Source organism: Vitis vinifera, chromosome 3 (assembly GCF_030704535.1).
Source record: "Vitis vinifera cultivar Pinot Noir 40024 chromosome 3, ASM3070453v1".
Taxonomy (NCBI): domain Eukaryota; kingdom Viridiplantae; phylum Streptophyta; class Magnoliopsida; order Vitales; family Vitaceae; genus Vitis; species Vitis vinifera.
Genome location: NC_081807.1, coordinates 999,509 through 1,013,573, shown reverse-complemented (window position 1 = coordinate 1,013,573; position 14,065 = coordinate 999,509). Strand labels below are relative to the sequence as shown.

General features: G+C 36.5%; 2 protein-coding genes across 3 annotated transcripts; both read right to left on the bottom strand.

Moving 5' to 3' along the window:
- Positions 1-1,505: 1,505 nt before the first annotated feature.
- Positions 1,506-4,674, bottom strand: LOC100258906 (type III polyketide synthase B). The gene is made up of 2 exons (XM_002276617.4): positions 3,150-4,674; positions 1,506-2,711 (listed from the first exon to the last, which is right to left on the bottom strand). Exons 1-2 carry the CDS (start codon positions 3,331-3,333, stop codon positions 1,717-1,719), a joined length of 1,179 nt encoding a protein of 392 aa, XP_002276653.1. The 5' UTR covers positions 3,334-4,674; the 3' UTR covers positions 1,506-1,716.
- Positions 4,675-4,774: 100 nt separating this feature from the next.
- On the bottom strand, positions 4,775-13,533 carry GRIP58 (ripening-related protein-like). Of its 2 annotated transcripts, none has more exon segments than NM_001281155.1 (8): positions 4,775-5,213; positions 5,989-6,081; positions 6,999-7,085; positions 7,681-7,755; positions 9,221-9,327; positions 11,779-11,870; positions 12,873-12,936; positions 13,214-13,410. In NM_001281155.1, coding segments are annotated over 8 exon segments (810 nt in total). In that variant the 5' UTR covers positions 13,308-13,410; the 3' UTR covers positions 4,775-5,015.
- Between the last annotated feature and the right edge of the window lie 532 nt (positions 13,534-14,065).

The window sequence follows — 14,065 nt, the reverse complement described above, 5'->3', positions numbered from 1 at the left end:
GATGAATGGTCAAACGAAGAAGCAAGAACCCAACTGGTGTCATGCTTGTATGAATGGTTTGAACATGAGAATGTTTTAGGCTTTTAGGATTAAAAAATATATAGATGGGATCAAATGGTATACGCTTCTTAGCCTCTTGTTCATTGTGGGTGGTGGGTTTCCACTTTCCAATAAGCATGCCACAGCCACCACCCCTTTACGACAAAGTGCTGTGACTGTTTATTGCTCCACCAGCCACAACCATCCGATAGTCCACCATACCCTCGTTTCTCCATCCACTACCTGTCATTCAATGGTTCTTTACAATTTATGAAACATGAATAATCTTTCATTAGTTAAAATAAAACTTATATAAAAAATAACATAGTTTTTATTTTTATATTATGTCTAATGTGGGCACATGACGAGTAATTACAATGAAGACGACAATCGACATCCAATTACACGAACCATCTGTGCAGAAGAGAACTCGAAACGGTCATATGATTTTTACAAGTATATGACTTTTTAAGAATAAATTTAAGGTATTTTTGATAATATTTTAAGAAATAATTAAAAATATAATAAATGCTTAGAATTTTAAAAAGCTTAAAAAAATGTACTTTTAACATTTCGGAAGTCAATCAATTAGGGCTTAAATATATGTCAATGAGTGATATGTGATGTTTTTTTGATCGTTGAATTGGATAGTTTTGGGTGGGTTGAGTTAGAATTCTAGGTAACCAAACAGGGTGGAAAATAATTTTAATTACCTCTATTTTAATGTTCGAGTTAGGACCTTGAAACGACGTCGTTTAGTTTTCCTCTCTTTCTTTGTTCTCGACGGGCAATCGAATCGACACCGTTTTTCCTCCGTTTTTTTCTCCTCCAGTTCTCGTCTTGATGCCGAAATTCACTCCATTTTCTCCGTTTGACTACGAAAACGACGCCGTTGGATGTTTTGACGTTTGACCTCAGATTCAGAGTCCAAAACGACACTTGACCTCAGATTCAAATTTCCGTTTCTGCTTTATTTTCACCTGGTTTTCTCGGCAACCAAACAGGGCCTCGGAAAATTTTGAATGCAGTCTCATCATCGTCTTCGTTGATAATAGCATAGCGCTTTTCGCGAATTTCTCATGCAATGAAGATATTGCATGATCTTTGGAGAGGAACAAGGGTGTGCGATTCTGAATGGTTCTCGTGAGATTATTTTTCTTCTAACCATTTTCGTCCTGTGCCTTCAAGGTTTAATAGTTTTCTGTTCTGTCTTCTTCTGTTGATGGATTCACCTAATTGAAAGATGGAGTCAATTTGATACTAGAAACTTACCCTATCAGCGCAGTGAAGTTAGGATTTTGTTCTTGGGGTCAGAAAACCTAGTGATGCAATGCTCATTATTTCTCTTACAAGTCCATTCTGATATTTCTGATAATTCATGAAACCTAGTTCGCCAAATGATAGCGATGAGTCCTCGTTTTGATTCCTTTGAAGAATTGACATTATACGTTAATGGATTCTGTAAAGAGAATGAAACGAGCTTCGAGTTTATAATTTCCCGTTTCGATTCCTCTGAAGACATGAAAAGAACTTTCATTCTGGATTAATTGATTGCAATTTGTGTTAAAAAAAAAAAAGGCGTTTGGACAGAAAAAATCCAAGCATAGGTCTTGGATGAGAATGGTAGTATGCTAGTAGAAGACTAAATTGTGAGAGGTGTAAAGCAGGAGATTATTCTTAGACAGTGAGGTTCCTTGCAAGGATTCCCTCGAAGGTAATCCCGGGACCAAAAGCCAGAATCAATCCCCACTCACCATCTCCCTGGTCTTGCCTCTTCGTCTTTGAGCTCTCTTCTAACATGTACTCCAGCACATACACAATGGTATTGCTGCTAGCATTTCCGTAGTCTGCCAGTGCTCGCCTACTAGCATTCAGCTTCTCTGGCAGCAAGTCAAGCCTCTTTTCCATCCTATTCAAGATTGCAGGCCCGCCTGGATGGACTGCCCAGAAGATCTTGTTGTAGTCTTCATCAGAAAATCCAACATTTCGAATCAGTTTATCACAGAATGCCTCGATGTGATCTTCAATTATCTGAGGGAGTTCCCTTGCTAGCTTGAAGCTAATCCCTTCTTCCGTGAGTCGTCCATCAATGGTCTTCTCAGTGTCTGGCAAGAAATTCTGGATGGCTGTGTGGAGCTCAAAGAGAGGCCTTTCAGTGCTTGGAATTGGGTCAGAGCCTATTATCATGGCTCCAGCTCCATCCCCAAAGAGTGCAACCCCTACTAGATCATATGGACGGTCTGCACTTGGTGGTTTGAACCCAATAATAGTAGTTTCTGAAGTGGCAAGCAGAACTCGACTCTCAGGATTGTTCTCAGCAATGTCTTTTGCAACACGGAGGCCAGCCACACCTCCTGAGCAGCCCATGAAGTAGAGCTGGACCCGATGAGTCTCAGGGCTCAGCCCTAGTCCTTTTGCTAGGTAGAGGTCACCCCCTGGCAGCCGGGCCTCACTTGAGGACACATAGACCAAGTGAGTTATCTCTGAAACAGACCTGCCCCATTTCTTGATGCAAGCTTTTGAAGCGTCTATTGCCATCTGTGTGACAGCCTTGTTGCATATATCTAATCGCTGCTTTACCGTCGGTTGGCCCTCAATGACAAGCTCTGGGTACTTCCTTAGGATCTCTTCTGACATGACCACATACCTTGTTTTAACTGTCGTTGTCTTGCCTGTAAAGAAACAGTGCAGAATGAGATGACAGTTATTTTAGTTATAAGCCTTCAGAGGAGCTGCATTTACCATATGAACTGTCACGTTACTTTTCAACACTCACCACGCTGGATGTATCAAAATCCATCACAACCAAATTGTGATGATCCTTGAAAGGATCCTAAGAATTGACCATCCATGATTTTCTGTTTGGGGCTTGCTATATCATTGGTCGACTCGTATTTAGATTGAAAAATAGTCTGAAGCCACCGAGTTGTTAGTTTTCAATATAATTTGCTTCTCTATTCATCATTTAGTTATATAAATCAATTATACCCTGACATGGGTTGCTGTGGTTGGTGGCAGGTTTGCAATGGCAACAAATTGAGATGAGCCTAACCTTGTTTATTGCCACATTCTAATAAGAAAGAAATGCAAAAGAAGGTTAGAGGTATTACAGAGTCTAGCTAGCTTCTCCTTGAGGTCTGGATCATCACAGTTTGTGTTCCTGAAATACCCATCAACCAGAAACTCTTGCATGACAAGCTGATGAGGGAAGGCCTTGCCCAGAGCCAGAATCGTGGCTTTGCCAGGGTTAGCCTTCTTCAATGAGCCCACTTGCTCAACTGTCCCACTCCCCATGTCCCCTCTTTTTCAAAAGGAATGCTGAATATTTTGCCTGCAGAAGAGGTTGTAGAGACTCTTCTCCCTTGCAATGAAATCTAGCATTGAACTGCTGATTTATATATATATTGTGGCATTGCATGGTTTTGATATTTAAATAAGCTGAAGGGTGTTATGACTTTATCATTTCATGTGAAGGGTGACACCCAAGTCTTCTATTGTTATGTATAGAGGTTTAATGGATTAGCTGAGAAGCATGGACTTCATGGGTCTCAAGTTTAAAGATGTAGCTAGAGGTTAGGTGAAGGGTTTGGGCATGGGCTGTATCAGCGGCATTGATTGATTTGTTTAGATGGTGCATTTTGTTAATCAATCATCACCATCTGATCTTGAGTCTTGTTGAGAAAACTCCTCTGGACGTGAAATTGCTATTCTGATGAAGGGGTGACCCATGAATTTATGGTCCATTCATAGGATTCTGAAGTAGAATAGACCTGTGGGGCTGACCATGTCCCCCCCCCCTCTTACCACCAAATACCAAGTTCAGTTACAAAACCACGTGATGTAAGGTAAAATGATGGAAGAGGAAAAGAAAATAGATTGGAAAAATAAAAAAATAAAATATAGAAAATAAGAAAAGAAGTAAAGAAATTTTATAAAAATAAAAAATAAAAAATTCTCTGGATAATTAAATTATTGACAACTATATATTTTCCTCAAATTTTCCTTTATCTAAGGAAAATCGAAATGAAAATTTTTTAGTATTTTAAAACTAAGGAAAGTCTTTTACTAAACAAAAATATCAAGGAAAAGATAATTAGATTATTGGAAACTGCATTTTTCTTTATTTAAGGAAAATTGAAAGGAAATTTTTTTAGTATTTTAAAATTGAAAAGAAAATATTTAAGTATTTTACTTGCTCTTTTCCCAAATGCATTTTTTCTTTCTTTCATATATTAAAAAATATATTTTTATTTTTGGTTTGTTTTTTTCCTAAGACCCAAACATAGTCTTATTATTTTGGTTGGGCAGGGGCCCAGTCCGCCCATTGTTTGAAGCTCAAATGCGTCCGTTTTAAGCGGATGTGTTAACTAGGAAATGGAGATCAATTTCATTCATCAAATCACCAACTTTGTAACTTCAGAACTTTTATTTTCGGGCATGAGATTCCTTCAACCTCTGTACGTATTATGGGGTGAAGTTAGAGCGCTACACCATTTCAACACTCCGCCAGACCTCCAACCCTAGAGAGAATCCATTGTTGGTTCTAGAAATTGAATGATTAAAATCAAGCGCAACACCTCCCCGTTAGTGAGACTCTGAAATCATCAACAATGATAATCAAACCAAATTTTCAAAGTGATGCCCTAGATCATTTCCTGTTGTTACACTAACAGTTTAAAAAAGGACTGGACCGGTAAGACATGAGTAACTATACAATGCTCAGAAGAAAAGGTAGTATGCAATTGACTAGGAAGATGTCAATTTGCAGATAATCCATAGATTTCATTAGATGAGACTCAGACCAGTAAAGTGAAACATAAGCCTAACCAAACTGGGAACTTTGGCTGTTTTTAACTTTTAAATTACACATTTTCAATCATTCATATGATATTTTTAATGAAACAGAGGTGTTTATGAGATACCTCCATGTTTATCTTTATAGAAACCTGCAAGTTGAGACCCCACCGGATCGGTCGTCAAAGTTCAGAAATGCACTTCCCGTTGATGAAATCAACAACTTTGGTGACTGACTGATCGAGTGCAGCAGTTACAGCCGCCAAATTCTGCAAAAATTCTTCGGCTGTTGGTTTTTCACCATCCACGATATCAGTCACTGCCTTTATGAATATCACAGGGACTTTTAGAAGATCTGCTACATAGGCAACGGCCGCTCCCTGAAACCCAAATTTAGAAATCAATAATGGAGAGGCTTGCTGCAATTGAAGCATAAGGAACATTCATATCATCTAAAGTAAGCTTCTTCTTTGTGAGGAAAGCTTGTTAGGGAAAGGTTTTGACTCTGATTAATAAATGCTTCTTTTGTTAAGTCAAAGAAGAATCAATAAATTACATTTTATTGCATTGTATCAAGACAAGGGTTCTCTAGGAGTTGCTTTTTCTCTTAGTTTGACGTTTCTTGGGTTTCGTCTCCCACACTTAGAGAGACTTGTCTAGGTTGACATGGCTTCTTCCTAGTAAGAAGACGAAGAAAGGTATGGTAAGCTGCAGCATAACAAATTTTTTGAATAGTTTGGAAAGCGAGGAATCAAAGGTCATTTGAAAATGAGGAGCAATCAGTCCATGTTCTTAAGAGTCTGTTCCTTGGTGCCCTTTTTTGGTGGGTAAAGTTGTATTGAAGGCTCAAAGTCTTTACTAGATTTTGTTGGTTGGTTGAGCTCTTGCTAAGAGAGGGGGACTTTTGTTGATCCTTTAGCACTCTTTGTATATGTCCTATATATGTTGGACTGCTGTGTTTTTTTTGGTGCTTGTTAATACAATATATTATTCTTATTGCCCGTTAAAAAGAAAATAGATCCTGGTAACTCCCACAACCCACATGTTCAAAGCAGAACAAAGTAAGTACTTTGATGAAACCAATGGCTGATCCACTAAAGTGAAGGCAGAAAAGAAATATGCTAGTAGCTAGCTCAAGAATGATAAAAAGGTTACCTCCATGTCTTTGACTGTAGCACCATTTGCCAAAATTGATGATTCATCATGTGGAGACATATCTAAAGAATCCCCGGTGGACAATGCACCAATCTGAAACATGCAAACTAGCATAATTGAGACTTAAGAGGTCTTTGCAGTTATAAAAGAAGAAACAATACCATGTCATTTTTATTCAGAGAAGCCAAAAACCTACATCATATCAATGCTACAACTTAATCACAATAACAACTTACATACTACAAGAAAGCATCTTAAACATAATAGATGTGCACAAAAACCTACATCATATCAATGTATCAACATCCAACCACGAAGAAATGTTCCCTAGTGTATAGGTAAAGCCATGATTACCTGAAGCATTGACATTGTTTACATTATGAACACCATAGGGGCGGAAACTTATTCATTTTAACTAGTCAGTACAAACAGAAGCAATATCTGTAAATTAAATTTATCTGTTATCCTACTAAAGACCCATATTTTTTCACTCTTAAAACAGAAATTTGTTAACACAAAGAGAAGATATACATACGCATCTGCATGCTCTACAAAAATGAGATACAGAGGACCTAGACTGAATGCAAAACTATGCTCTCATTAACCTCCTGAATATATCTCTACAAAGAAGCTGATGCTTTCTTTCCATACACTTAAAAGAAAATTCCAATAAATTGTATCGAAAGCTTAGGTATCTAGAATAGCAGTCATGACCAATCATCCAACAAGACAAAAAAGTAAGGCGACCAAAATCAAAACAGGAAAAAACAAGAGCACTTTTTGAGCAGTTAAAAAACTGAGAATTTAATGCCCTTAAACAGTTAGCTAAGAGTTCTGCATAGAGGTGGTTCTAAAATAAAACAACTTGAATTGCTGATGATATTACAATGGGCTTAAATTGTCAAATAGATGTGTCAAACCATTCCAAACAAGAAAGCATTCAAAAAACTTCGCACAAAGATGGACTTGAATAACTATTAATCCAAGCATTTTTACTGCCCAGTAAACACCTTTAGGTTAAGCTCCTTTAAAAGATTGGGTGCTGAGCAGGCCTTCCTTAAACCAATTCCATACTGATCAAAGACCTGCAAAAGAAACTTGGAGCAGATGAAAATTGACTGAACAGTGCTACTAAAAGGGTTGACAAGAAAGAGAAAGCAACTAATTTGTATTGTTTGGCAGGTTAATAGTTCATTTCACAAATGCAATCATCAACCATTCCATCATCTAAGAAGAACAAATAGGAACTGTCAATAAGTAAAAATGGCCATTTTTGGTACGAAACAGAAAAATCTGATCCAGAACTCCAGCGATGGACTACATACCTATATACAGTTTATTCTTGTAAGCTCATCCAGACCTATCTATGCATATTGATGATCCATAAATGTTACATTGCTTAATCTACATTATAAATTTGGTTGTACTCTACAATATTGTTTAAATATGAATCTATATCCAAGAATATCATTATTATATTTGAACCCTGGTAACACAGCACAAAAACATCCAGCTTAGGTTTTGCTTGAACAGGTGAATAGAAGAAAATTTTACAACTTCTGCAATTTGAATATCTCCCTTATGCTCCATAGTGCAGATTAAGGACAAATTCATGGATAACCACTCTTCAAGGTGCCTTGCCACATTAACAAGATATCAGAAAGATGAGAACTGAATACAAGAAAAACTTACAGGAATAGGTATCCGCCTATCATGGAAAGCAACATCAGTCGCAAGAACAACATCACCAACACATGCTCCTTTGGCCTGAAAACATCTAAGAATAAATCTCAAAATATACAAATAAATGGACAACTCATAAAGAAAAATTATAAAATTGTACACAATTTTCATGGAAAATAAGTCTACAAAATGCAATAAAGGGTTTAGTTCCTTCTCTAAGAGGGCATAGCTCTATTATTAATTATAGTCCAAGATAACAAGCCTCAAGGAAAAAGAAAGAAAGAAAGAAAGACAAATCCTATGGTTGAGGATTACTAGAACTTCCATAGTTGAGGACTACTATAGTAAACCTAAAACAATGACAGACAATTTCACAGTTTATCAGCTTAAGGATCTCAACCACTATAAGAGATGGAAAAGAAAAACAGAAATAGCTCTAGATGAGTTCAGATACTTTAAACAAGAAAAGCAATGAGATTTTCTGGTTCAATGAGAGACAGCATGTTATGATAAGCCCACTAGTGGCTTGAGTACTAGAAGCATTTCACTCCTTAATAAAGCTTGTTGGTATCTAAAGCAGGTAAGGGAGATTATGAGGTGAATCTCTGGAAAGTAATTGGAAAAGGTTGGAATAGCTTTCTTCTAGACCTCGCGTCTTGGTGGAGTACAATCTTTGAACCAAATTTTGGCATGATGGTTGGTGTGCAGAGGTCCTATGCAAGTCCATTTCTTGCGTTATTTAATATAGCAGTTGGCAAAGATGCTTCTTTAGGGGAATCAGGATTATCCGGTTGAGGGAGTAGCACACCAGGGCAGTGCATCATGGAGAGGTTTCTTTGATTAGAAGTGGGAGCTCGCAGACCTACTTATGGAGCTTTTAGACACAGTGGTAGTAGCAGCAGCAGCATTTAGGATAAGTTGGTATACAAGGCTTCTCTGAAGGGCGTCTCCTCAGTCATGTCTTCCTACAAGACTGTCTTCAGGTGCAGCCTTAACATTTCCAATCAAAGAGATTTGGGACCCTAAATTGTTGTCCAAGATTGGTTCAGAAAATGGCTCCTATATGCCCTTGAGGCCTAACTCAAGTGATAAGGAGTTGGATTGGGGATATAGCAGGTTCCAAGTTTGAGTCCCAATAGGGACAAAAAGAAAAGAAAAATGTTACCTATTTTAAAAAAAGTCTTTGTGTCTACATTGGACAAATTGGAAAGAAAAGAAAAAGAGATCTTTTGATGGTTAAGAGCAGTCTTTACTGGTCATGAAAAATCAATTTCTCAAAACATTCTTATTTAGTCCAAGGGGCTGGTGGTGGATACCAATATCACCTTGCTAAATTTTGAGGATAATTTGGCTTCATGTTAATCCATGAGGTGTCATGTAATTCTTTGTTTTCTTAAGCCTAGGTGCACCTTGTATATTTAATGTACTTGGGTTGCACCACCTTTCTCTAATTATAGTTTATTTGCCTCCAACTCTCTCTCTCTATACATACATACATACATACATATATATCTATATATATAATGGTTCTTTGCAGCAGGGAACATACCTTAAAACCACCAGCTGTGCCTGCATTTATGACAAGGTCAGGTTGTAATGCTTGGATAGAAGCATAGGTCACAAGAGATGCAGAAACAGTGCCCACGTTATCAACCCCTGAAGAAATGGTGGAGGAGTCAACAAAAAGGAATCCAGAATTAAGCCACATGAAATATGCAGTACATTGAAAACAGTGATGGTATTCCAAGAACTAGAGAGCCCAATAGAAACATGCATATAATAAACTTACAAGTAGTGATATAGTCAATGGATATATCAAAGTTGCAACTGACATTAAATGAATCAAACTTTATTCAACGCAAAATTAACAGCTTTCTAGGCAATTAAGAGATATTTGTACAGACATCGAAAAGAATACAGATTTGTAGTATTTTCTCAGGCACAAACGCATGCACACAGATTAAAGTCACAATTCACACATTACAGTAAACATATATGGGAATTATTAGGCTACCAATTTGACCAAAAGACTTAAGTTGTTAGATAATAGACCCACAATGAATAACAAACTATCACAGATCATAACCACAGATGGGGGAATAAAAAAAGACTCAAGCTTTGGGCCCATAATGCATACCGGGCTAATATGGATTAAAAACTGAAGTTAAATAGATGAGGCTTTGTCCTGTGAAAGATGAAAAACATTTTAGGTTAACAAGGCATAACATATAAAGACAATGATAAACACCAAAAACCAACTCTCTTTTGTGGGCAACCATTTTTTAATCCCTTCTGTGACTTAAACCTCAAACTTCGAACCTTGAACCTCTCACATCCCCATCCAACCCTTTGCCACTAGGGCCACGCCTCAAGTGCACTCACAACCAACTCATCATTGAGTAACTCAAATTAAGATAAATACTACTTGTGGATGATTACATGGTTGTCACATGTTTGTCTATTATGCTCCTTGATCCATTCTCCTAACACTGAATAGAACTAATTCCCAAAGTTCCATAGCATAGCGTTGGAATGGGTGGTCTTGAAGTTTCCAATAAAAGCAATCTAGCACATTTGTCCCTGCTTAGAGGTGGTCAATATCCACTACATTTCTAACATTATGTTGAGCATAACCTGGAGAATTCTCAGTGTTTACAATTATGGAATCAAGCATAAAAAAAGATCCAGTAGAAAAGCATCATGGAAAATAACCAAACGGGTTCCAATGAAAAAAGGACAGTGGGAATGAAATTCCCTCACCACAAAAGAAAGATAATATGAGAAACCTCAACCAGAGAGAATGAATCACTTAACATCTATGAATTGGGGATATTTCACCAGCCAAGCAAGTTTTTGCTCAACTCTTAGGAAATTGCTCAATGGCCAACAAGACAGCTCCAGCATTTCTTTCACATAAGATACTAAGTAGGATATAGCCAAGCATTAAAAAAAAAAAAATTCCAAGGACAAACGACATAGAATCTTCTAAGTCACTAAAAATTGAACAGGGTGACATTTTGTAGCTAGAGACTAGTTCTAGACGGAGTAATTGAAAAAATAGCTTCAACAAGATGGTGGGTGCAAGAGCATTCCTAACCATGGGAAAATGTCTTTAGAGTCTTGGATATAGCAGCTCGGAGGTCAGTGGACTCCCTGTGCTATCTGGAACTGATGCAAGTGTGACAAGGTAGGCTAGTTGGGCTACGGCCGTGGTTCCACCCACCCTACCCTAACTTGGACCAATGTAAGGATGAGATATCATTCTCTAAAAAGAACAGATGCACACTACCTTGAATACAAACGTCAAGGCATGTACAGTAACTGGATACAGTCATACGGAACATTTGCTTTGATAAGATTTGAAATTTGAAACAAATAAAGATTGTTTGCAAAGTCTCCAAAGCAGAAATTTTCGAGCTATGGATAATAAAGGAAATAACTGCATAATTACCAAATCACATAATCCACAACTTGAAAAATTCAAGAATGAAAAGAAAAAATGTTTCCAATATCTTGAAAGCATCCTTTCCTGATAGGTGATTGATATAAAAATAAAGGAAAGAAAAAAAAATATAATGTGGGGCTCTGGGGCTCGTACCAAAGTGTTTTTTTCACATGGGAATTCTAACTATGAACCAACTCAAAGGGAGATGATGGTTTTTGGCGGATTATTATTGTATGTGTAAAAAAGCATAAGAATCAGTAGACTATCTCATCCATTTTGCGAAAGCTAGCGGGCTGTGACCATTCAGTGAAGGACTTGGAGATCAGCTCCCATTTGCCTTTTCTAGACAATTTGGAAGGAACACAATTGAAGAACCTTTGAAGGGCCGCAACACACTAACCAATCTTTTAAGGACTCCCTTATATCTAATCTATACGTGTGCTCCAGTTTGTAGGTTGTTTCTTTTTGTTTTCTCACATGTATACTTCTTGCATATTATGTTTCTCATATGTGTACACATGTGTGTGTATATATATATTCTTATTTGCATATCAAAAAAATAAAAATAAAGAAAAAGAATAGACACACAAGTGACAAAGCATGTACTCAATGATCTGAATGGATTAAGAAAAAATAAATAAATAGCAGAACCATATATTTACCCAAAACTAAATCTTTTCCTGGCCAGATTATACTGATATGCAGATCTTTATAGATACCATGATACCGCACCCAAGGAACTCCTCTTGGGAACCTGAACAATTGAGCATTAGCATACCAAACCAGCAACCAAATCAGAGAGATACATGGCACTCCCGGAGAATCTCAGTCACAGAGAATCTAACTTTAAAGGTTTAGTTACCCAATAATCATCACTAATTATCTATGAAATAAACTAAGTTTTTTGTAATTAAAAAAAAAAAGATTTTTTTTTAAAAAAAAGATTTTTTTTTTTAAAAAATCTAAACTGTTTGAAATATACCACAGTTATATGAAGTTTTAAGTTACAAGAACAGAGTATGTGTTTCAAAAAAGCGATCACATTTCAAATCCCCAAACAATACAAAGGATTAAGTTCAGTAAAGCAATTTCTCTTTTTTCCTTTGAAAGACAGTTCGTAAAACAATTTTCCAACCAAACTGACAGTTCAGTAAAACAATTTTCCAACCAAACTAACAGCCCAACTCAATAATCCAGTGGAAGATTGTCCTGCTGCCATGAGAAAAATCAATCATTGACCCACAGATAAAAGGAATTTCTGTCGATGAATCCATTCTTGTTCTGTCCAATGATAGCAGTAAATAAAAAATAAAAAAATAGAAAAAGAAAATAGCTCTATCTTCCTAGGTTTAATTATTCTCGTGTGATATTAACGAATACAGAAAAAAATACTGTGGATACCCTGTTTGGCTGCTGATGGGAAACTGAAGGCATAAGAAATAAAAGAATTAAAATTTTCAATGTTTCATTTCCAAGAAAACAAAAAACCTCCATTCAAGCAGGTCTAAAACACCCATCTTCTTATTTAATGTGAATTTTTCATTTTCATTTCTTGAATATTAGAAACATATTTCATGCATTTTCATTTCAAACAGATTAAAAAACAACATCGTTGCAAATTTAAAATTAAAAACAAAAAGGAAAGGAAAAAATAAAAAAAAACACTATTGAACTTGATGATATAGTAACATCCGATACTAGATTCAGCGATAGTAATCCCAAAACCATAAAATCAGCAACAAAAGAGTACACTCACACAGAGTCGAGATCCTCCGTCAGCTGGAACCTGTTCACCAGCGGAAGCGCCTCAGTCTGCATAGCTGAAACTCCAAACAAAAACCAGAAAATCAATCAAATCACCAATCCGATAAAATAACATCGCGTTTGGAATCCGAGACAACACAAGAATAAAAGATACAATCTCTGAATCTCGAATCTGAAAACTAAGCCAAAAAGCCGTAATTTGCTCAGTTTACAGACCTTCACACCGTAAACAATAATAAAAACTATTTTAAGATTCAAGCAGCTTTCAATTTTCTCTCTTAGTTTCCTTCTTTTCCTCATTAACCAAAAAAACAATAGAGCGAGAGTGAGAACCGATGATGATGACGATGGTGGCGATGGGACGCTTCTCGGCTTCGGCAACCATGGCCTCCTCGGCAACGTCGGATCTGTCGTCGTGAGGAGCCATCGCCGGCGGTGACTCTCCGGAAAACTGGTGAGAGCGTTGTGGTGATTCAAAAAACTTTCCAGGAAAATCTAGAGAGAGATGAAATTACTTCTTTCAATTATTCTTCTGTTACTAAATGCTGTTATGTTAGGCCATTCGTTGACGGCGGCCTCTTAGGATTTACAACTTTTTCTTTTTCCTTTTTAATTTCTTTTATCTTTTTTCAATTATGAAGAATTTTAGTGGAAGAATAAAACGACAAAGTATAGTAATAAAAAATATCTAATCCGAACAAATTTCATAATTTAGTAATTAAAATTTAAAAGTCAAAATTTATAAAAATAGAGTGAGAACGCATCATCGAAAATACGATATCCATATTTGTGTTTTAATCGTATTTCCTATTTCAATCCTTTTTTTAATTGATAATTACTTTTGAAGAAGCGTGATCAAACAGAGAAACTTTTTATCACTATATTATAGGTGAAAAATAAGTCAAAAAGATCATTATCTTAACCCAAACTACCTAACAAAAAATAAAAATAAAAATATGAAAATTTATATAAAAATTTCGTGGAAATGCATCGCGCAAAAATACGGGATCACGGTAGGGGTAGAAAATAAGCGAAACCCATAAGAAAAACTTTCTATTTTTTAATGATATGTATTATTAGAAAGGTGCAAAAAGTAGACTCTCCAAAATCCTTACTTGAAATGATGAATAAACCCAATTTCTAGAATTGCCATACAAGACTTCCAATGAACCAAAACGTCATTAG